The sequence below is a fragment of the Hyperoodon ampullatus genome, assembly GCF_949752795.1.
Source record: "Hyperoodon ampullatus genome assembly, chromosome: 6".
Classification (NCBI taxonomy): domain Eukaryota; kingdom Metazoa; phylum Chordata; class Mammalia; order Artiodactyla; family Ziphiidae; genus Hyperoodon; species Hyperoodon ampullatus.
The window spans coordinates 34353688-34379114 of NC_136919.1; the positions used below are offsets into that span (position 1 = coordinate 34353688).

At 41.4% G+C, this 25427-nt stretch overlaps 1 protein-coding gene across 3 annotated transcripts in view; it reads right to left on the minus strand.

Moving 5' to 3' along the window:
- Positions 1-25190, minus strand: part of TMEM245 (transmembrane protein 245) — a gene marked incomplete at both ends in the record, with an annotated part of 97860 nt that extends 72670 nt beyond the window's left edge. For all 3 annotated transcript variants that reach the window (XM_079705830.1, XM_079705828.1, XM_079705829.1), the window contains 4 exons: positions 787-903; positions 13229-13330; positions 14866-14983; positions 24576-25190. In XM_079705830.1, the coding sequence (XP_079561956.1) occupies positions 787-903; positions 13229-13330; positions 14866-14983; positions 24576-25190 (952 nt within the window). The remainder of the gene's footprint in view (positions 1-786; positions 904-13228; positions 13331-14865; positions 14984-24575) is intronic.
- Between the last annotated feature and the right edge of the window lie 237 nt (positions 25191-25427).

Here is a 25427-nt window from a genome sequence, read left to right on the forward strand (position 1 = left end):
AGCCAATCCCTTCTTTCAAGACTTCTCTGAAGTCCATTCTTCAAAAATAGCTCATGAAAAACATTCCTTAACTCCCCAACCTCTGGCACTAATGGACCTCTTGGCACAGACAGGGAAGGCCTTTTACATTCCTGAACCCTGTGCAAGTACAGTGACCTACCAGCTGGATCTTACAGGAGCTTTGCATGCAGAACAACCAGAGGGCTCTGTTTTAAGGGAAACAGTCAATATACTAACAGCATGAGGCATGCAAAGCAAACTCTGAGAAGAAAAGCAAGAAATGCCAGGGAAATGAATGACTGGAAGATGGAAAATAAAAAACAAAAGAAAGAGCTGGAGAAAGGGAACAAAAACAAAAAAGCAACATAAAGAGTCAGAGCAAAATAGAACAACGGAGAACTGACAGTTGCAGAAGAAATAGAAAATAAAAGGACTAAGTAGGAGAAAATATGGACAAAGGTAAATAGGACACTAAGAAAAGGAAAATAACACGGAAGGAAAGTGAGAGAGAGTAACAAGAGAAAAATAAGAAAAGCACTTTAAAAAAAAGGAAAGAATGAAGAATCAAGGTAAGAAACCTAAGAAGATAAATAATTAAATGTATGAAAAAAGTGATATATGAGAACAAAGATGAGAAGGAAAAAAGTGTAAAAATAAGAACCAGAGAGAAAAATGAAGGACCAGTAAGTAGCATTTTGTGGTGCTAGTGTCTTTCTTAATTTTATATTCTACATAGATTTCATTTTCCAGAATATTTTGAAGGCACTCCTTCACAACGTCAGTCACCTGCAGGCTGGGTAGAGGGCTGGTCCTCAGTGCTCGATTCATACCCTGTGATGGAGATGGCCAAGGTTGCTAGAGTAGAAGCGGCCATGGAGATAACTTGCCCTGGTAACTCCGCTCCTGTAAAACAAGCATGCATTTTTTAAACTTTTTAAAGGCAATGGACAAAATGGGAAATAACCTCAAACTGAAACATACTCCTAAGTTTTGAACAGCAATAAAACAAAATGGTTATTACTGACCCACCAGACCAGTGGTTCTTCGCCAAGGGAGAATGCTTAAGAATCAACAGGCTACTGTACAGCGCAGGGATCTCTACTCAATACTCTGTAATGACCTAAAGAAGAGTGGATACATGTATAACTGATTCACTTTGCTGTACACCTGAAACTAATGCAACATTGTAAATCAACTATACTCCAATAAAAAGAAAAAAGAAAAAAAGAAAAGCAACAGGAAAGTCTTCTAAAAATGCAGGTTCCTGGACTCTCTATGTATCTCTCTCATTTGGGAACTTGATGCTGGTGCATGGGGCAGATAGTAGATATATAAACGTGGAGTGCCACGCTTATATTTTTTTTACTTCACAGGTTAATTTTACTGCACATCTCTGTTGAAATACACTGCCACACCAAGTCTGTGAGCTTCTTGAATGCAGACTTACTTTCCTTTGTATTACTAGCTCCTAGCACAGCATGGAACAGCCCATACTTGCTCTCAATAACAACATTCCATGAGTGAATATGCAAATGTATGGGTATCATGCAAAACCATATACAGTTGATCCTTGACCAACACGGGTTTGAACCGTGCAGGTCCACTTATACGCAGATTTTTTTCAATAAATATGGTATCTGTATTTTCATTTTACAGATCTTTAAATTAACTAAGTGTGGGGAAAAGTTGTTGTTCGATGAGAGATCACAACATGTGGAATCAAAAGAACTAGGATTTGAATTCTGATTCTACCCAAACTGTTTCAGCTTCCTGCCCTTGGCTGAGTTATTTATCAATTCCTTTGTTTCTGAGGCAGAGACAGGAGCTCACAGATTTTTGACTGCATGAGGGAGTCAGTGCCCCTAACCCTGACATGGTTCAAGGGTCAACTGACTATCTATAAAGTACATAATTCAGCACAGGTGAAATCCACCGCTTGAAAATCTAAAAGATCGTCACTACCCTGTTTCACGTTACAGGTTCTCATGTTAAGTTCCGAATAGGTAGTAAACCAAGTTTAACCATTTGCACGAGATTCAAAAAAAACATACACTGGTCAATGAGGTCTATCTATAATGGTCAGCCTTTAATTTGCTATGGCAAACAACACAGACTAGCTCACACAACACCTCATTCTAGTGTGCTTTCTTGTGCCCTAGAGACTGGAAAGCTAAGGATTGTATTTCTTGGACTCCTTTGCAGCTACAGTTCCACATGTGATACAGCAGAACACTTGTGCAGGCATGCCTGGGAAGACTTAGAAGCCCTAAGTGACTCACTGTAATTTGGAAGCTCTCATGTCAAATGTCAAATACAGTCATATGGTTTTTCTGCAGGTACTTAGCAGAAGTTCCAGAGGTTCTGCTGTATGATCTCCAACTTTGTGGCAAGCAGCAGCAGCTGTGGCACTTCTGCTCAAACAGTCCTTTGGTGTCGTTGAGCATTTCTCCTGGTTGCATTGGTTCTGCATGTCAGATCCAAGCTTAACTGTCTGGTCCTTCCAAAAATTCTGTATGTACAAATTCTTTATGCTAACCAATACCTCTTTCTATTTAGACTAGCTGGCATGGATTCCACTGTCCAACTGAGAACGCTGAGTGTTCTCAGTCACCAGATCATACGTGCACCCACACTCATGCAGCTGGGACCTTTGGGTAGGCCAATATTCAATGTGACAACATAAAGCTCTGCCAAGCCAATGAAAAGAGCCATGACCTTCAGAAGGTCAATGAATTACAGCTTCAGATAATCTCTGCACACCCAACAAATTCAAGGCTGGCCATCTCCTAGAGGTAAGCAGGCCAGGGGTCTGAGATGGCTCTTTGGTAGCCTCAGCCATCAGGATCAAGCACGCTCATCTTGCTCAATCATATCCTATCCCTCCTCTAATAAATGCCTCTGTAACCTGAAAGAGGTTTAATTTTTAGGCAAGCCAAGAGAAACTCAAACTCATGATCTGGGAAGAGAGCATAAGCTAGATATCTGGATTGGAACCTATTCTCCTGGCCTAGGTATCTAAGGTGCTTTTTTGATGCCAGTAAGAGAACAAGGGCTGGCAGAAAAACACAGTGTCTTTCAAGTCTTACATGTTTCCATTACTCACTGTACTGAATGCTGGGGATAAAAACACAGACCCTGCCCCCATGGAGCTGACTGGAAGAGACAGATACAAATTAAAGAACCACACAGATAAACGAATGTATACAAATTGTGATGATTGCTATAAAGGAAAAATACTGGGTATTTTATCAGCTCCTAACAGAAGAAATCTGATTTAGTCTGGAAAATCAGGAAAGGCTTCTCTTTAAGAAGTAAAAATGGGGGGCTTCCCTGGTGGCGCAGTGGTTGAGAGTCCGCCTGCCAATGCAGGGGACGCGGGTTCATGCCCCGGTCCGGGAACATCCCACATGCCGCGGAGCGGCTGGGCCCGTGAGCCATGGCCGCTGAGCCTGCACGTCCGGGGCCTGTGCTCCGCAGCGGGAGGGGCCACAACAGTGAGAGACCCAGGTACTGCAAAAAAAAAAAAAAAAAAAAAAAAAAAAAGAAGTAAAAATGGGGACTTCCTGGGCAGTCCAATGGTTAAGACACCACCCTTCCAATGCAGGGGGCGTGGGTTCGATCCCTGGTCAGGGAACTAAGATGCCACATGCCATGAGGAGTGGCCATAAATAAATAAATAAATAAAATGGGGTTTTATTAAAAAAACAAAAAGTTTCCCAAATGATTCTTTAAAAAAAAAAAAGAAGTAAAAATGAAGCTGACATACAAAGAATGAGGAGGAATTAACCAAAGGAAGGTAAGTAATAATATTTTGGATGATGGAAGCAAATAGGAAGGCTGTAAGTGAAGAAACTGGCATGTTAAAGACAGTAAAAGGTCAGTGTGTTTGGAACACAATAGGAAACTGGTATCAAATAAACAAGGCTGGAGATGGTAAGCCAGATGATGCAAGTTGCAGAAGACCATACTAAGGACTTTAGTCTTTATCCCAAAAGGAGTAGGAAAGCACTGAAGAGTCTTAAATAGGATAATAATTTTTTTTACTGAAATGTTATTAAGATAATTGTAACATCACATGCAGTTGTAAGAAATAATACAGAGAAATCCTGTGTACAAACTGTCCCCACTACCCCTCAATGGTAATATCTTTCAAAACTGCAGTACGCTACCACAATCAGAGTATCAGCATGGATACAAGATACAGAACAGTTTCATCACTGCAAAGATCTCTCATGTTGCCCTTTTATGACCACATCTCCCCACTCTGTAAATAAATAATCAGTTTTGAGATATAAAAAGATCATTCCTACTGTTTGGTCAAGAACAGATTAGAGAAGACCAAGAGTAGGTAGAGGGAGATAAGTTATTGCAGTATTACAGGCAAGGCTTGATGACAGCATGGTCTTCAGTGGTTAACAGGAAAGATGTTGGGAAAGCCGCTGCATTTAAGAGACATGGAGTAGTCAAAGTGGACCAGACTTGGTGACAAAACAATAAACAGTTCAACAATGACCCCCAAGTTTCCAGATTATGATCAGACAGAGAACATGTAGGGGAAATGGATGAAGATTTGGGGTATACTAAAGTTCTTTTTAGACTTCCAAATAGAAATTTAAACACAAACTGATTACACCAGAGACCAGAGAGGTCTTAGGTTCCTGTGTGCCCACAGGAGATTTCTTGGGTTCCACTCAAGAGAAAAGGTTAGGAACACCTAATGACTAATGGCCTGGGACAGCACAGTAAGGTGGGGAAGGGGGAGACTTCCAATCAAAACTCAAAGAAACAAAGTATTCTCTCATATAAGAGTAAAGACTAGTTCAGGGTCCTCAATTACTAAACCTACCTCTTCACAAGTAATTTAATGAAGTGGTAACTTATCCTTGAGAGAGTCAGAGAAAGAAGTCCCCTGATGGTTAGGTAGCTCCAAAATAACAAGATCATTTTATAGCTCCTCAAATACGGGCTTTCAGTTTGGCTGCATTTTGGCTTATACTTCTAAACTCCCACTGAGCATTCATTCATTCATCAAACAGGTGACTAGGCTATGGTGCTGGGATGAGAGACTAAGTTAAGACCCTAGTCTCAAGCTCAGTCTAATACTTAAACTATCAGTTATGATTCAGTATGTTAAGAGCTAATGTAGATATAAGTGTATAATATTTGGGGAACACCGAGGATAGAAACCTAACCCATGCCTGGGAGAACAGAGATGAGTTTCCAAAGGGGCTATCTGACAAGGATGGTAAAAGATGCCATCCTTTAAATCCATTGAAGCAAGTTAGTCAGATAAACAAGACAGAACAAGTTTAGCTTGGGGAGAAAGGAAGGGGCTGGTATCTTAGAGGACAGAGGTAGAAAAGTTTTCCAGAAAGACAAAAAAGCAGGTGCAAAGACACAAAGGCAAGAAAAAGCAGAGCGTGCTGTTCAAAGAACTCTAGGAAGTTGAATAAGGATGAAACACAGGGTACAATGGTAAGAGTGGAGAGACAGGAGGATACAGAGGGAGAATGGGACCAGAGAGAATGGGACCTGTGCTCATATTTACTATGCACAGGGGCAGTACAATTCAGTGGTTGGAATCACAGGTGAGGAAACAAGAATGCCCAGGTTCAAATCTCAGGTCTATTTCTTACTAGTTGGATGACCACAGGCAGGGTACTTAGGATCTAGATGCCTTAGTCTCCTCAAGTGTAAAATGCAGCATAGAGAAATTCCTATCTCACGTGAGAATTAAGTGAAACAATACATATAAAATGCTTAGAACAATGCCTGCTGTGTAGGACTCAACAGAAGTTAGCTCAATAAATGATATTATTATCACCATCATCTTTATCAAAACTGTTGGCTTTGACAGGATAAACTATAAGCACAAGCCACTAGCACTCCTACAGTATTTGCCTGTACCTCTCATCCCCTCCCTGCTCTGTATTACAGCCATTTCCCTAAGTCTTATCCTTACATTTTTAGATCTCCCCTCAGAGCTATGCAAAACATCTTACATACAGTCATCACTGAAAGACTTGAGGAAAAGTTAAGAACAACAGATTAAATCTTCACAACTACGGTTTAAAAACTTTCTCCAACTTGCTGATATCACTAAAATATACAATAAATATTTAATAAATCTTAGCTAAATCAATGCAAACTATGCAATTATCATCCTAGTTAATACACAAGTGATTCAGCAAATTTTTAGAATGCCTGAAACTTCACAAAGGAACGAAAGGAATAGCACACAGAAAAAATCAACAGAGTATCTGAAAATTATGGATATAAGATTTGACAACTGCTCTTACTCATCAAACAGATATGTACTTGAATGACTTTTGTCTAGTGATATCTCTCTGCACTTCAAAAACCCCAAGGGTTTGGGCAGAGAGATGATAAACTAGACAGAAGAATGCCAGGACCCGGAATCCAGGCAGACTCATGGTACTGGGAAAAAAGCCCCAGCTAAAAATAGGCACATAGACAAGGGAACATAATCTTGGGACCCAAGAACTATAAACAAAGAAAGGAAAGAGCATCCAAGGTTTCAAGAGTCAATCTACCCAGGGAAAGGGCCAGTATTTTTTTTTTTTTTTTGCAGTACGCGGGCCTCTCACTGTTGTGGCCTCTCCCGTTGCGGAGCACAGGCTCTGGACGCGCAGGCTCAGCGGCCATGGCTCACAGGCCCAGCCGCTCCGCGGCATGTGGGATGTTCCCGGACCGGGGCACGAACCCGTGTCCCCTGCATTGGCAGGCAGACTCTCAACCACTGCGCCACCAGGGAAGCCCGGGCCAGTATTTTACTGGAGGGCCAAACAGCAGGAATCCACACAAGTCCAAATAAGCAGACCACTGACATTAGCAGCCTAGCACCAGGGGACAGAAACTCATACTCTGGTATAAGAAATAGATCACATGTTCAGATAATATCTGTTGATATGGCTAAATCGACAATGGGCAGAATAATTTTTTTTAATAATAGAGGGAAACATATTTTGAAGCCAGTCTAAATAAGGAGATACTTGATCTACTTTGTTCTCTTTCACAGGGACAGTTGAAGTTACCAGGAACACACCCAAAGATGCTTATTGGAAGGAGGCCCTTTATATCAAGTAAAATCTCCCCAGCATGTAAAGTTCCCTTTGAAGAAGGCTTCTGTTTCCATTACTAATGTGGAAAATACATCTCCTCCTCAACAGCTTCTAGTATCACTTCACTGTACTACTGGTCAGTAACAGGGGTTTGGATATGGACCACTAGGAGTTTCTCTAGGTCTATTTAACTGACAGTGGCAGAACTGGGGAATGACAGACAAGCAGTAAGAAATTTACTTCGCACTTTTTCTTCCTCCAATTTGGGCTTAACTGGACCAAACTTGTTCATTCATATCACATGCTATCCCAAACAATTAAGACAAAATGAAGCCTTCCTCACCAAGATATTTCTGGTCACTCATAAACAATTACCAATGTTAAGAGGATCAGGCCCAGGTGTAATTGCCTGTACTACTCATCATGGGTGTCCTGGCTATGAAAGATACATCTGACACTTGTTTGCCTAGCTTTTGAAGAAGCACTTCTCATACTCACAATAAATGGCTCTCTGAGCCTAAGTTCCTTCATCTGTAAAACAAGTATAATACTAATCTCACTGGTATACTATGAAAATTAAATGAGATAGCATGTTTTAAGAGTCCTACAAGGCCTCACGCATAGGGGAGAACAACAATGCTTATGTTCCTTTCTCACAGGCCCAGGGAACACACCAAAGCTAGATTCCAGGTTTCTGCCAAGTAAGACTTCTGGGGCCCGGGAGGCAGAGAAGCTGGGTGCTGTGCTTGTGGTAAGCCACCGGGGCCAACATGAAGACTAAAGGAGCTGACAACTACAACTGAGTGCAAGACGGATCCGCAGGGCTTCCCTGGTGGCGCAGGGGTTAAGAATCTGCCTGCCAGTGCAGGGGACACGGGTTCGATCCCTGGTCCGGGAAGATCCCGCATGCTGCAGAGCAGTTAAGCATGTGAGCCACAACTACTGAGCCTGCGCTCTAGAGCCCACGAGCCACAACTACTGAAGTCCGCATGCCTAGAGCCCGTGCTCCGCAACAAGAGAAGCCACCGCAGTGAGAAGCCCGCACACCGCAACAAAGAGTAGTAGCCCCTGCTCGCCGCAACTAGAAAAAGCCCGCGTGCAGCAACAAAGACCCAGCACAGCCAGAAACAATAAATAAAATAAAATAATAAAATAAATTTATTTTTAAAAAAAAGACGGATCAGCAGTCGATACTTTTTCAGGATGGCTGATGCTTGTCAAAGAGCCTGGTGAAAGGAAAGAACACTGGGCATAGGTTAGAGTCAAGGACATAGGCTTAAATTTTAGCTCCACCAGTCACCCGTGGGATTGTGGGCAAGTCAGTTAACCTGTTATTAAATGTCTTCACCTGCAAAACAGAGAAATCTATTTTACAAAGTTGTGGGGGGAATGTTTTGTTTGTGGATTTAAAAAGATAGTACACTTAAAAGCATGGTAGACACTTAACATTTTTCCCTACATTAACTTGAGGTTCCCGGAAATACCAAGTAAGAGTTCCTAAGGTCTAAGAAAAAAACACTGAGTAAGGTCCCTGGGTTCAGAAAGAACCACTGAAACTAACTCAGCAGTGATCCATAAGAAGAGTTTTCTGGATCTAGGAACTAAACAAATTCATGCTTTGAAGTATGATGACATCCAAAGGATTAATTCTGTGAATCCAGCAAACCACAGATTGTAAAACAGCAAAAGATTCAAAGCTCAGAAGACACAGAGAAAGATGCCTACACAAGTGACTACGATACAAGAGCAGTCCTACAATGGGACAGTGGAGGTGACAAGGAAAGAATAAATGCACACACTGCCATGGCAGTACACTGAAGCATTCCCGTGCCTAACTATATTACAGTGACATCTACAGGAGGGAATTGACTATAAAAAAGGGAAAGGTTGTCCCAATATGGCTTGAAAGGTACTAGGGGCAACAGGAAAAAAATATTCAGAAATTTAGAAAAATAATGGTTAAACAAATTTATTTTATGATGAGGATTATCTACACTAGAAGTCCATAAAAAGATTCTAAATCAAGAATAACCCATTCTGAAGTAGGCTGGAATAGGAGTAAACCAAACAAGGAAAACCAACATTTCCAAATCTGCTCTCAACATTTATTCTGTGTCTCTATGACTTCCTTTCTTGTAATAGTCTGGAATACAAATACCAGAAATCTGGGTTGCAAGCCAACACACCACTATCCTGGGCTTATGGGGGATAATAATCAAACACAGTCTTTTTTCCCAAGCTCAATACTTGGTCTTAGAACTCCTGTCCTCATGGCTCCCTAGGCTGCCATCACCAGCTGACCAGAATTTATACCCAAGAGAAAAACCATGTGAAACCCCTGGTTTAGACCTACTTTATTCATATACTTGCAGTAAAGTACTTACTTAGCCCTGGACAAAAGCAGTCAAAAGGACAAAACTGTCCTCAAAATATTAAAAATAGAACTACCATATGATCCAGCCAATTCCACTTTAGGATATATATCTGAAGAAAATAAGAACATTAACTCGAAAAGACATATGTACCCCCATGTTCACTGTAGCATTACTTACAAGAGCCAAGATACAGAAACACCCTAAGGGTCCACTGACGGATGCTTAAAGAAAATGTGGTATGTGTGTGTGTGTATACATACATATACACACATGCGTGCGTGCGCGCACACACACACACACAGGAATATTATTCAGCCATAAAAAAGAATGAAGTCTTGTCACTTGCAGCAACATGGTGGGCCTCAAGGGTATTATGCTAAGTAAAAGGGGTCAGAGGAAGACAAATACTGTATGATCTCACTTACATGTGGAATCTTAAAACAAACAGCAGCTCAAAGATACAGAGAACAGACAGGGGGCTGCCAGAACTGGTGGTGGGGGTGGGATAAATGAGTGAAGGGAGTCAAAGGCACAAACTTCTGGTTATAAAATAAACAAGTCCCAGGGATGTAATGTGCAGCGTGGTGGCTACTGTTAGTAACACTTTATTGTAGACTTGAAAGTTGCTAAGAGAGTAGGTCTTAAGAGTTCTCATCACAAGAAGAAAGTTTTTTGGTAACTATGTAAGGTGACAGATGTTAACTAGACTTATTGTGGTGATATATACAAACATGGAACCATTATGTTGTACACCTGAAACTAATATAATGATACATGTCAAATATACCTCAATTGAAAAAATAAAAAAAGAGAGAGAGAGAGAAATGCCAGAAGAAAAAAAAAGGAGAAAACTGTCCTGGGGTGAGGGGTGAAGGATAAGCAGAGCTGTCTGAACCACTACTATTAGGGGAAAGGGGAAAAAAAAGAGACAAAGCTAATCAGAGGAACAAGTGAAAACCAAGCTTTCTACAGTAGTTGCCAAAACAGGAAGTTTACTTCTACTGGTTCAATATATAACCACAAAGTCTAACAGACTGTGACCAGAAAGAGAGGCTCAGCAAAGAAAACTTAGACAGACAGAAAAATATAATAAAATCGTTCATATTTTCCACTGTCAGAGAAATAAGTAATTAAAGTTTCTTTGTTTCAGATAGTTATTATAAAATTCTAAACAAATATTTATGAATAAAAGATGTCTTACAATTGTCAGACACTACTCATCTACCAAATAAAATAATAAACAAACAGCAACTTAATTTAAAAAAACTTCTGTAACGTAGCTATACACATACATGGAAGTGCCACAAATAGCCTTGTGATTAGCATGAAAAGGAGATGTGAAAAATAACATTGCAGAAGTATATTCATGCACATAGAAAGGCGTTCGTGACATAATTAAATTTTAAATGCAGTTTACAAAACAATTTCACTATGATCCAGTTTTCTTGTGTCTTAAAAAGCCCAAAGGCATAAAAGTCATTAGTTAACATTTTGGTATAATCTGTGGGCAGTGGGATTTTTAGTGATTTTTCTTTTCTTCTTTTTGTTTCTCTCTATTTTCTAACTTAACTGTAACACACTGGTATTTGAGAACTTTTTTTTTCCTCCAAAAAATCTGATGCAATTAGTAATTTGCTCTTGTAGTTTATGTATAACTATCAGAAAGAAGCAAGGGACAAATGTCAATTACTGTGGAAACTGTGTGCTGTTCAAACCTACCTCTCTGCTCACAGCCATTCCCACATGGCTGACTAACTAGAAGTCCAGTCTGATGATCTCAGAACAGTGACTATATCTGCCCCTGCACCCCACCCCACCACAACCGCCATAGAACTCATTAGAAACCTGTATCTTTAACAAAGCGCTCTGGATAAAGGCCACGTGCAACCAGGGTACCTCAAAAACAATCTTTAAAAAAAAGATTATGGGGCTTCCCTGGTGGCGCAGTGGTTGAGAGTCCGCCTGCCGATGCAGGGGACACGGGTTCGTGCCCCGGTCCGGGAAGGTCCCACATGCCCCGGAGCAGCTGGGCCTGTGAGCCATGGCCGCTGAGCCTGCACGTCCGGAGCCTGTGCTCCGCAGTGGGAGAGGCCACAACAGTGAGAGGCCCTCGTACCGCAAAAAAAAAAAAAAAAAGATTATTTTAAAGAATAATCTTTAAAATAATCTTTTAAAAATAATCTTTTAAAGAATATTAATCTTTATTCAACATTGTAGTGGAAGTTTCAGCCAGAGCAATCAGGCAAGATAAGAAATAAAAGGCACCCAGATTAGAAAGTAAGGAGTAAAACTATTTCCATTTGCAGAGACATGATCTTATATATGCAAAATCCTAAAGAAGCCACAGAAACTATTAAAGCTATTAAACAAATTCAGCAAAGTTGCAGGATACAAGATCTACAGGGGTAAATACTCATGACTTTGTATTTGGCAATGGTTTGTTAGGTGGGACACAACACATGGAAATTAAACAAAATACTTCTGATTAACCAATGTATCAAAGAAGAAATCAAAAGAGAAATCAGGGCTTCCCTGGTGGCACAGTGGTTGAGAGTCCGCCTGCCGATGCAGGGGACACGGGTTCGTGCTCCAGTCTGGGAACATCCCACATGCCGCGGAGCGGCTGGGCCCGTGAGCCATGGCCGCTGAGCCTGCGCATCCGGAGCCTGTGCTCCGCAACGGGAGAGGTCACAAACTGTGAGAGGCCCGCGTACCGCAAAAAAAAAAAAAAAAAAAAAGAGAGAGAAATCAAACAGTATATGATCCAAAGAAAATGGAAACACAACATATCAAAATCTATGGGAAGGGGCTTCCCTGGTGGCACAGTGGTTGGGAGTCCACCTGCTAATGCAGGGGACACGGGTTCAAGCTCTGGTCTGGGAAGATTCCACATGCTGCGGAGCAACTAGGCCCGTGAGCCACAACTACTGAGCCTGGGCGTCTGGAGCCTGTGCTCCGCAACAAGAGAGGCCGCGACAGTGAGAGGCCCGTGCACCGTGATGAAGAGTGGCCCCCGCTTGCCACAACTAGCGAAAGTCCTCGCACAGAAACGAAGACCCAACACAGCCAAAAATAAATAAATAAACAAATGTGGGGTTTAAAAAAAAAAAAAAACCTATGGGATGCAAAAGCACTTCTAAGAGGGCAGTTTATAGCAATAAATACCTTCATTAAGAAAAAAGAAAGATCTCAAATAAATAACCTAACTTTATGTAGCTGCTTAATGGGCACAGCGTTTTCCTTTAGGGTGATGAAGATGTCTTGGAACTAGATGGAAGTAATGGTTGCACAACACTGTGAATGTACTAAATGCCATTTTAAAATGGTTAATGGGCGCTTCCCTGGTGGCGCAGTGGTTGAGAGTCCGCCTGCCGATGCAGGGGACACGGGTTCATGCCCTGGTCCGGGAGGATCCCACATGCCGCAGAGTGGCTGGGCCCGTGAGCCATGGCCGCTGGGCCTGCGGGTCCGGAGCCTGTGCTCCGCAACGGGAGAGGCCACAAACAGTGAGAGGCCCGCGTACCACAAAAAAAAAAAAAAAAAAAAAAAAAAAGGTTAATGATTAACTTTATGTTATATGAATTAAACCTCAATTAAAAATGCAAAAAAGGGGGGTGGAAATGGTCTAACAATCTAAAATATTTTAAAGAAATTTATTTTCTGTTCAGAAAATACCACCAATTTAAAGCAGTTCATCATAGTATGTTTTATAAATAAAGTTATTCTCCCAAATACTTAAGAGTAATATTAATAGAATGCCATATTTCTTACCAGAAGACTCTTTTCCATTCTGTTTTTCATAGAGGGTGCCCACAGACATCAGGAAAACAATAACCAGGAATACTGGAATCCTCCATGAGCCAGCCAAGGATGCTGCAAATTATTAAGAATTAACATTTTTAGTGAAATAAAAATCTAGCACTTGTCTTTAAAAGACTCAGTTTAGTAGACTGACAGAACAATTTGGCAAATATGTTAATAACAAAATTGTTTCACAGGGAAAAAATTTTTTAAAAGGCAACTGAAACCTCAATTCAGGGCTCCTCTCAGGAAGTCCAGCCCTGCTCTCAGAGGCCCTGGTCTAAAGGATTGGGTATGTGCCAGCTTACCTTTAAGAGGCTTGTATCACCTGAAGAATCAAGTCCATTCTAAAGCACATCCAGTGTTTAAGACCATCAAACCCCCTGTTTAACCCCCGAATGACCTGCATCAGGCATAGAACTTTAAGTCATGGTGCCTGACTTGATTTCCCGGAAATAGCACTGGGTGTGAACTCTACCTCTCAAGAAAGGGTGGAATGGCCCACAAGAGCACGGCAAAAAGCTTTAATGTCTCCTCAGTGTACAGAGTGAAAACGCTAACAAGTGGCCAAGGATCAAAAGCCTTTGCATTTCCCTGAGCTGGTCTACAGCCTTACGAACATACCTGCCTGCCTCCCTCCTCTACTCTACCTTCCCCAAATTCGAAATGAGTCCCATCAGACATTAGGGGATCTTGTTGAGAAACTCCTTTAGCATTCCAAGTCAGCAGAGCTAGAGAGTAATGCTTTGTTCCATATCAGACTCTAAGCAAAGACATACTTTCAACCAACTCTGGTTTTTTATTTTATTTTTAACAATAAGTAGCTCTAGAAACTACTACTAATAGGCTACCTACTGCTCTAGGTTACTGAATTTTGTTTTAAAATTAGAACTTGATGTTTCCATATAGTTAAGACTTGGAGGTAAATGAGTTCCTGAAAAATCACTCTACAACATCCTGGCAGCCACTCAGCTAACAGTGAAGAGTCTCAAATAACGGGGAACTCATTACTCTGAGCAGCTCTGACACTGATCATCCTTATGTTGAACAGAGACTTGTCTCTCTGAAGCTGCTCGTTGCTCTGACATCTCTCCCAAATGGCTACAGAGATCTGTTTAAACCACTCTTTCACAGTCCTTCAAATACCTGAAACCGGCTTCCATATTTGGTATCTTCCTCACCTCTACCTCCTCCCCACCCCTGCAGCCCCAGTGCCCTTCTCTTATGGAGAGTAAACATCTCTGGTTCTCTTAAGAGTTTCTCTCACATGCTTTTGAGCACTTCTTATCATCCTTGGCTGCTTAGCTATATCCTCCCTAAGTAAGACACTCAGAAACAGCCATGAAAGTCCAAGTGTGCTCTACTTTATAAGATATATTTATTTTTAAAAGACCATTTTGAAAATGAACATTCCATATAATTAAAAGTAGACATTTTAAAGTACAATATTTTCATTCAAGATTAATGAAAGATTAAGGCAGAATATTTTGAAGGATTATTTTGAAGAATTTTAAACGCAACACATAAAACTTCAAAAAATTCACTTTGATTCACACGGTCAGCCTCCGCTGACCTTAAGCTAGACTTTCTTAGAAAAAGGGACCCACCTAAATGAAAAAGCAATATAATCCAGACAGGAATTGAAACTGCTCTCAAGTAGCGTTCAGTGCTTGCATTCCACTTGAATGAAACAGTCAACACATAGCCAACTACCAAGGTCCAGATCTTAAATAAATGAAATATAGACACAGTTGTAAAATATATACACATGCAATAAACATACAATTATACAAAACTTGCAAGCATCTACATAGCAAAAGAGCTGTGGATACAACACAGATGACGGTTGGTGGTGCTAAAAGGAGTGTGCATAGGTTTTCCTCCTCTGCTTAGATAAATCAAGCTTGGAAATAAACAGGTTTGAAATCCCATGCAGTGATATTATTTAAATCTTTAACAAAAAATACATAAATATAGTTTTAATTTAAGATATGTTAAAGTTCAAAAACTATTATATGCATAAAGATACTTACGATAAAATATTCAATTTTTAAGCCATGGATTTAAATTAAGCCCTTCACCTGTGGAATTCTTAAAGTTTTCTCTGTAGATTAATATTTACAAAAGAAAAGAAAAAACAAGAGCGAATTCCCTGATGGTACAGTGGGTAGGACTCCGTGCTTCCACTGCCAGGGCCCCAGGTTCCATCCCTGGTCAGGGAACTAAGATCCCGCAAGCCGGTGTTACTATGAAAAGAATTTTTTAAAAGCTAAAAAGAAGGCAGCCAGCTGAAGTGTGACCCTGCTGAAATAATCTTGGTAACAGATGGTTAGAGTCCAGTTATACTCAGTTGAAGAAGTGTAGCTGAAAAAAATATTACCAGAGGAAGAAACAGCGAGACTTGAGAACAGAAGAAACAGCCAGGGTCCCTCTCCTCAGTTTTCCCTACAGTTAAACTAAATGACTCTAGTAATCACAAAGCATCCTACACAGAAACTCTCTAATAACCTCATATTTTAACAGAACATACACAAAAGATGGAAAGAATACATAGCCTAGAACAAACGTGAGCACCAAGAATTTATTAAAACAACATGAACCTTGAAAAAAAAATAGGCAAATTAAAACAAAAAAAGGACTTTATGCTGTAATTCAGAGAATGAAGAAAGAGGAACTGATATGGTTACTACAAAAGCCAGAAAAAAACTACCTCCTACTTTATTTTGATCATATCTTCAAAATACTCTTCGGGTCTTAAAAATGTTTATAGCTTCAGACCTGAGAATTCAGCTTTGGGACCTTACTAAATAATGATAAATTCTGAAAAAGGGTTAAAAATAAAGAAGCTCATTATAGACTAATTTAGAACACTGAAAAGTTGATAACCTAAAAGTTCAATAACTGGGAAGTGGTTAACTCTGGATGAGTCACTCAGTAAAATGTTATGCAATCATTAAAACAGGCTTCTTTAAACAAAGACTATATAACTTAAAACATTCCTAAGATATTATTAAGGAAAAAGCAAAATTAAAAAAACACATGTGGGGCTTCCCTGGTGGCGCAGTGGTTGAGAGTCCACCTGCCAATGCAGGGGACATGGGTTCGTGCCCCGGTCTGGGAAGATCCCACATGCTGCAGGGCGGCTGGGCCTGTGAGCCATGGCCGCTGAGCCTGTGCGTCCGGAGCCTGTGCTCCTCAATGGGAGAGGCCACAACAGTGAGAGGCCCGTGTACCGCAAAAAAAAAAAAAAAAAAAACACATGTGACATGAGTATATCTACTGTATGGTGGAGGAGGGGGAGGAAATGTACTAAAAAGTTGTATTTAGGTGATAAGATTTTGTTTTTCCCTTTTCCTTTTCTCTATATTTTCCAAATTGCCTTTAATGAGCACTAGTTCTTTTATAATGAAAAGGATATTAAAATATTTTTCTTCAAGCAACTAATAAGATGAAATATTAAAGAGATCTTAAGCCCCAGATATATGAGCACATGGGAAGTGAGACTACAGCTGCTTCCAAAAAGTTCAAGCTTGTAGGACCATACAAATTTAACCCTGGGAATTTAGAGAATTTGAGATATGACAGAGATAGAGCTCAGAACAAAATCTGAGTGTAGTAACAGTACACTTATGTAACACTTTGCCTTGTTCTAATACTTTAAACACATGAACTCATTTAATCCTCATAACCCCAGGAAAAAAGTACCATTATCACTCCCATTTTAGAGATGAAAGAAACTGATACTTCAGAGAAGTGACTTGCACAAGGTCACACAGCTAAAAAGTGACAGAGTCGGGAAAGTTGGGTTCAAGGCCTTTGGGGCAGCAGACTTAGCCTTGGACAGGCAGCGAGACGGGAGGAAAATCCAGGTAGAAAGACAGCCAAGGCCAAAAAGCTTCGAAAGGATACCACCCAATCAGTATCTTAAAGATGGAAGAGAAATAAGCCAGAAGTCTCTCTTCTAGAACCCTGTCCTCCTGCCTCCAGGGGACATGGGTTCAATCCCTGGTCAGGGAACTAAGATCCCACATGCTGCAGGGCAACTAAGCCCGCGCACCTCAACTAGAGAGAGAAAACCTGCACGCCACAACTAGAGAGAAGCCCGTGCACCACAACGAAAGATCCCGCATGCCACAACGAAGATCCCGCGTGCTGCAACTAAGACCCGATGCAGCCAAAAAATAAAACATAAATAAATACTATTTTTTTTTAAAAGAAAAAAAAAAGAAGTGACAGAGTCAGGATTAGAACCCAGAAACGTGGCTCCAGAATCTGCTTTCTTAACAATAAGGAGAATAAAAGGTAGTGCCAGAAAAATAAAGAGGAAAAGCTGCTCCAGTATTCACAAGGGAAAATAAAAACAGTTGATTTTGAGGACTACAAATTGCTGAAATTTAAAAAGAAAATGATCCTCAGCAAGCGGATGGTCTTCAGCAGTAGGCTACACAGGGGTAATCAGCCCTGCCTTATTAAACATGTAGTCAGTAATTTAGGTGAAAGACTAGAAGGCATATTAGCCGAACTTGTAGATTACACAAAATTGGGAATAGTCAATATAAATGATTCAAAAAGATATCCTGAAATTAGAACAATGGGCTAATCAAATAAGATTAAATTTAATAGAGAGAAATGCAAAGTTCTGCTTTTAGGTTCAAAACTCATCTATACGAGTATAGAATGGGAAGAGGATAGCTGGTCAGAAATGTAACTGGTATGAGTGCCTATTAATAAAAGTACAATACATCAGGGAAAGTGATTGTTTCAGTGACTTACACTACCAAACCACATCGGCAATAAAATTCAGACTGGGAAAGGAAATGGAAATCACAACATAGGAGATACAGATACAGCTGGGGGGAAAACCTGTTCAGCTTAGAAAAGAGAAGGAAATAAGATTTGATAGCTATCTTCAAATAGCTGGGGAAATGTCATCTGAGAGAGGGACAGACAATTTTCTGTGGTTCTGAGGGCAGAAATAATAGGTGGAAATTAGGAAGCAACATATTTCAGCTTTATATAATAAATTTTTCTAATAAACTGTGGATGTCTATAAAGGGAATGAGCTACCATCGCTAAAAGTCTGAGCAAAAGCTGACTGGAAGTCAGGCATGACAAAGTAGGAGAGTGTGCCCTCAGTGAGAAGCTGAACTAGAGGATCACAGAAGGATATACTTTCAGATTTTAAGCCTATGATACTTTTCAACCAGTCTCCAAGAAGTTTTTGTTTCTTATCTGTATTCATAAGGAATGAGTATCACTTGCAGAGGAAAAAAATGAGAGACTGCATACTTCAGATTTTTTCAAAGAAACTCATGATCTAAAGAGAGGTATGTGTTTTCACCCAGTAAACCTGAAACTCACAGACAACCTCATTTCAGTTTAAAAGAACAACTTATTAAATATACTCCCCAACTCCACTTCTACAAATTTGGTTTACAGAAGAACTACACACTGTGCAGATATAAAAATGTTCACTGTGGCAGTTTAAAATATTAAACAAACAAATTAAATATAACAAATTAAATGTCATTTTATAGGAGACTGTTTAAATTATGGATCTCCAAAAATGAAATAATTATTCAGACTTTCAAAAGTGTGATAAATAACTTTATTCAATGACACAGTGTAAATTTATGCATATGTAAATTTATAATGGTGAAAATATACTCACCACAATGTTAAAAAATATTGTCTCTGAATGGTTGGATTTCAGGGGGTAAGTTGCATCTCTACACTTTTCTTCAAGTATTGAATTTTCTTCTAAGAGTAGTATTATGTTTATAAATAGTAAATGTCTTTTACTTAAAAAAAAATCTTTTGACTTTTTTTTCAGTATTTTCAAGAGTTTCCTCAGAAAAAATTCACAGAATATTACTGGTTGAAAAAGTATGGCCATTTATAAAAACACTTTAAAGTTTCTATTAAACCATTATGATTTTACAGTTACCAATGTTTAAAAATGTTTATCAGATACTAATACAAATTCAGTGCTAAAATAATTTGGTAGGAACACTTTCTAAAAGGCATCCAGAAAAAAAAAACTATAGACTACGCTACTATTAAAATGAAAGAAGTATATCTGAAAGTACTATCAAGGAAAGATATCCACAATACAATGATAATGAAAGAGCAATGATAAAAGAAAGAGAATTTTATACATATATATATAATTTTTGTTTTAAAAAACAAAACCCCTATACTTTATACAGTCACATAGGTGTAGAAATAAATTTAGAAGGCTATTCACCAAACAGTTAACAACAGTGACATCTATACGGTGGGAAGAGAAAAGAGACAATTCACTTTTACCATATAAACTTACATGCTGCTTAAATTTTTTTATATATATAACAAGCATGTTTTTTTACTTGAGTCAATATTTTAAATCGCTAAATATTCTTTTACTGAAATTAAGGATTTGTACATTCAAATTTCATACATAATTTCCAGTATGGATTCCTATAAGTGTGCCTTTATGAGAGCTTTTTATTTCTGTCTCTCTCTGAGAGATATGTTTAGCCTCTGAGAAAACCTGTTCAAGTATGAATTTTCTTCCAGGAATAAATCAATGAGCCACAGTTTAAACAGAAGAAGGTATACTTTCCCAAACTATGTTCTTCAGAGCAATGTGTCTGTGCTTTTCAAAATATACATTCAATACTCATTTTAAAGCACCAATGTGTGCTAGATACTAAAGACTGTCCATAAAAACTGTCAACATTTATTTAGCACTACAAGTAAAGCAAACTAATAAACAATCACATTTTCCTTTCATTTGACTTATTAACCACATATACTTTTCTGATTAAATAAGATATTAAATGCATAAAACATAAGTAGACTTTGCCCTGTTGACCATGTCTTTGTTTTATTTATTGTCATCTGGGTATTAACTGGAAAAGCAACTTGGCTTGCTTCTATTGCATGATTTTGCAGCACAGTTTCCTAAGTCTTTTACAGAGAGAATAAAACTACTGATTTCTTCCCAACTTATGGAGCCACAGCCCTAATCAGCTACTGCTTCAGGTACTTCATTCTCCTTTAAAACTTCATTCTCCTTTATTCTAATTTGAAAACTTTGTTCTCTTCATGGTGTGGCAACTTAAGAGTCAAGACTCTTTTATAATCAAAGTCTTTAAGTGAGAAAGAACCTAAGTACTGGAAACTTTCCTCCTTACTGTTGTCAGGCAAGTAAAACATCCCAGGAGTAGGCCTGGCCGGCTGGCTAATGTGCATTTCCCAAGAGCCTTGCTGGCAGTACTACCAAACTCTGGGGATCTGTAAAACTGAATATCCAGGAACCTTAGAAATCATCCCCACACTTCACGCAACTAGAGCTGAGTAGCCCAGAGACGGGCCCTGGTCTGTCCAAGGTCACAAAGCAAGCTACTAACAGAGCTCAGTTTAGAATTTACACTCTTATCTTTTTTTTTTTTTTTTTTTTTTTTTTTTTTGCGGTACGCGGGCCTCTCACTGCTGCGGCCCCTCCCGCCGCGGAGTACAGGCTCCGGACGCGCAGGCTCAGCGGCCATGGCTCACGGGCCCAGCCGCTCCGCGGCATGTGGGATCCTCCCGGACCGGGGCACGAACCCGCGTCCCCTGCATCGGCAGGCAGACTCTCAACCACTGCGCCACCAGGGAAGCCCTACACTCTTATTTTTCAGCCACTGTTCCTTCCACTTCATGCTTCTTTATAAAGTAAAATGGAAACAATGTGATCAGAGACCATGGAGAAAACAAATCTATTACTACTGCAAAAACTGTAAATGTCTTCAAAACGTTCTAACAAGTCTGAACTAAAGGAGAGAGGAAGACCCAAAACACTCCCAGCAAAGAAAAATGGTGGAGCAGGAAGGCTAGATTTTTAGATTTATCTTGACAGCTCTACACCAAGGAAAGATGCCAAGGACCCTAAGGACTGAGTTATATGTGAGTTTGCTGCAACAGATGATTTTTTTTAAGTGTTTAGAAATCACTAAGTCAGTACAACATTCTAATATATTTGAAACCGTTTTAAAAAATTGCTCACATCATGGATGGTTACTCTTTCACTTGCAAGCAGGATGGAGAATTAGCAGAAAAGAGCTAGGAGACTGAAGGAACCCCAAAGTGAGGTGAATAGGACCTGAACTGTTAGGATAAACTGGTAACAAAGGAAAACACAGGTAGTAAAGACATTACAAAGGAAAACGGGATAGGACTTGGAAATAACAGATACAAGGATAAGAGAGATGACTAAGATTTCTAGATGACTAGAATCCAGGGGCCTTTGGGGGAATATGTGTGGTTAGTCCAATCCTGATATTCTTCTATTTTTTTTCCTGAAAACTAAAATCAATTTATACTATAAATAAATAAACACAATGTATTGGGGGAAAGCTTTTAAAAATCTTTGTTGAAGGTTTTGATGACAAAGGGCCTTCAACTGCTGATAGGTCTGTTGAGTATCATTCACTGACAGAATGAACAGATCAATCTCTAAATCTCACCTGTGAAATTCCTCCCTCCTACTTCACATGACTGTTGTAAGAATGAAATAACACACATACATGAAAGCGCCTACCAGTACATGGTAGATGCTCAAAAGCTGGATCTTAAATGCATGAATTGTCAGCTCTCCAAAATGTAGATTTCCTTAAATTCACTTTTCTCTCTACCTCCCCCAGCCATACCTCTCAGCAGCAGCAGGCTCCAATTTACAGGTTGTTTAGAAAGCATAAAGACTCTTTTTCTATGACAGGCAGCCCTTCTTGGGCTCACAAAACCAAACCAGCTGTGAACTATGATAGAAAAGTTATAGAGAGGGCGCTCTGCCCAGTCACATGACCTTTCACTTCTTGTCAGGCCTTAATCAGCACTCCTGACTGAGAAGTGAGCACTCCCCATCTCCGCTTCCCAGGTACACTTTTAGCTCACCTCCATCCAACCACCCACTCCTAAGAACTGTTTCAAGAAAACACAGCCGCAAGTTTCTCTCCAACTCAGATCAACCTCATTTTAGGCTCCCTACTCACTTCTAATTAACTCATACTGTGTCTTTTATAATGGGTTTTTTTACCCCTTCCTCCCTTGCCCCCATCGCTTTAGGCAAACAGCTGAGTTTCAAGCTTTTTCAAAATTATTAATTGGCTTGACCTTCCTTCCCCTCTTCTAACCTAATCAATCTTGGCCCTTCTCTTCTGCTCATCCACAACCCATTCAAGGGTACGTAAATAAAATACAAGGAAGGGGGGTTTATCTTCAGTAAAAAGATATTCATAGCTCTATACACGGAGCTGCAGGCACTTTTCCACAATTATTCAATTCCTCATCTCTTTCCACTATCTGAGAGGGACTGGCAGAAATGCCCCAGTTTCTGCTAATCATGGCAATTAACCCTTGTATTCAATTCTTACTTTACTATGAAAATACAGTGTTCATATATGCTAGGGCCTTCTTTCCTAATTTCCTACAGTTTGGTAGATATGCTACTTGGTCTTGCCTACAGTAATTACAGTAAACTGCATTATCAACAGTCAAAAATGTTAGCAGAATCTGGAAATATGTCTGAATTTGACAAGATTGAATCTCTTGAGGATAGGAATCAAGTTATAGTAATCTTTATATTTCTTAACAGCATATAGTACTCTGCCTTCTATGTAAGAGGCATTCAGTCCACTTAACTGAACTGTGAAACAACAGGTAAAGGAGAAATAACATGGAACTGGGACTCCATAAAGTGAAGCCTGGGCTTGTTCAAAGTCTGAGCGACTTTGGGACCATCACATTCTCCGGATCTCAGAAACCTCTCCTGAAGAGCGCCAGGCAAGCAGGCAAGAAAGAGTAGGATCACTTTCACCTGACAATCTGTCAAGCCTCAGGAGGTGAAACAGGGTGCTTCCACATCCCTCCCTCCTACCACAACTGAAATAACCAGGCCTCTTGGAGGCCAAGGATTCTGTCTGATAACCTAGCAGTTACACACACAAGGAGCATCCCAAAATTATGGATGAGGTGCTCCCCAATACCTTGCAATACCCTGCTGGCCCATAATTGGTGGGTAATGAACATTTATCTGTGTGTCTGTCATCTCCATAAGAATATGCTCACATATGATTATGTGTGCCTTGAACACAGAGCCTGCACCTTACTCCGTTTAAAGCCCTCACAAAGCCCAGTACCTAACAACATACTCAACCAACTTTTAACTTGAACTGAGAGGTTGTATGGATAGAGCAAGAGCAGACAGTTCTGGAATCAATCACCAACTCTAGCAATAACCTCAGGCAAGTCAAAACCTTGCTTGACAGATAAAGGGAATTATTTTGCAACTTGATATCAAGGTGCATTGAACACTGACAAAAGTGAATAAATTTATTTTTAAATGGTACTGCTTATTGATGAAATAGCATTCTTATGCATTAAACATCCACTTGTTTTTAACAGCCCCCAGTGAAATATTTGGATCATTAACTGGTCTACAATCTGGTCTGAGTTAGGAAATGTGTCACTAGATTATGCTTGAAATCCCTTCCAACTCTCAAGCTCCGTGATTTTCCAAGAATAAGCTCAGATGATGCAAGAATCACAAATATACCTTTCCTTCACCCAGTCTGCCTAAGTAATCCAGGCGGGAGGAGATGTTGCACAGCAGTCCCTGCACAACGTTAAGTAGTTCCCAAGAACAGACTGTGGTGAGAAAGAGGCCCACGAGGCTCAGCAACCAGGTAGGTACCTTGCACAAAGTACACTGAAATCACCTGAACTGAGAGGCAGCTCTGAACTATTAAGAAAGATTTGCTCTAGGACTTGAGAAACTTGCGTCAACCAGTGCCCTCTTTGTGCCCAACTAGCCCTAGCCTGGTAAGAAGTCACCTCTCCTATCTGTAGGATGACAGGCTGGACTAGGATCTCTAAGGTCCCTTCCAGGAAAGTCCCACGTGAGCAGAAGTAAGATGCTGAAGCACCCACTCTCCCTGACCAGAAGTAAATTCATGTCCACCTGCCGATGCACTGAAGCCCCTACCTGCAAAGGGGAACAGCGATTCCTCACAGGGCACACGCCCCGCTAAGTGGTTCCGTTAGGACGGGGGCGGGGAACGGGGAGACTGTTTCAAACCACACCCGCCCTCACTTTGGAAGGAAGTGCGCCAAGTTCCTAGGGTGCACGGGAAGGAAGGCTGAGACGGACACTGCCTGCAGCGCAGGTCTGGACCTCTGGCCGCGCCTGCATCGTGCGGAGGGGTTGGCAGGATCGCACCCCAGCGAGCTGCGGGTGTGGTGAGGGGCACTGCGCGCTCGCCGGGACCGCCCAGGGCCCGGGCCGAGGCTCACTTACCCACAGGCTGCTGAAGTAGTCCAGCCCGCGGCAGATGAACGCGCCGGCGTGCGCCAGCAGCACCTGCACGCCCAGGTAGCTGCCCAGGCTGTAGAGGCCGTAGAGAAGCGGGCCGCCGGCGCCGAGCAGCAGCAACAGGCGGCGGCGGCGCAGCGCCTGCTCGCCCAGGGCCTCCACGCCGTAGTCTGCGAAGCAAATTGGCAGCAGCAGCGCGGCCAGCACGATGGGCGTGTGCGCGCGGTGAAGGCACTGCAGCCAGTGGCGGCCCAGCCGCGTCAGCGAGCTCTTGAAGGGGTGCAGGAAGGTGCCGCACAGCACGGCCCACAGCAGCGGCCGCAGGAAGGCCTCCAGGATAAAGTAGACGAGCACGGCGGCGCCGCAGCACAGGCACACGAACAGCACGGCCCCGGTGTTGTAGAAGGCCTGCTTGATGGGCTTGTCGAAGCGCAGCGCCAGCGCCGCCGTCCGCGGGGTCTCCCCGCAGCCGCTGCCGCTGCCGCCGCCGCCGTCGCCGCCGCCGCCGCCGCCCGGCCCGACCGCACGCTGAACCCGCGGCGCCCGGCCCGGGGAGCCCCGCGGACTGGGCAGCTCTTCAGGGGAACTGTCGTCTGCCATGGTACCCCCTGCCGCCGCCGCCGCTGCCGAGAGGCGGTACTGGAAGCCTAGCGCGAGGCACGGGCGAGAGGCAGGGCGGGCGGCCCGCGGCATTGTGGAAGTCGTAGTTCCTAGCTGGCCATTGAGCGCTTACAGGACCTTTGGGGAACTACAACTCCCAGAGAGCGTAGAGAGCGCTCCTTCGCCCTCGGGCTCCCTTCGTTCATTGGTCCCTGAGGAATCCAGGTAACAGGTTTC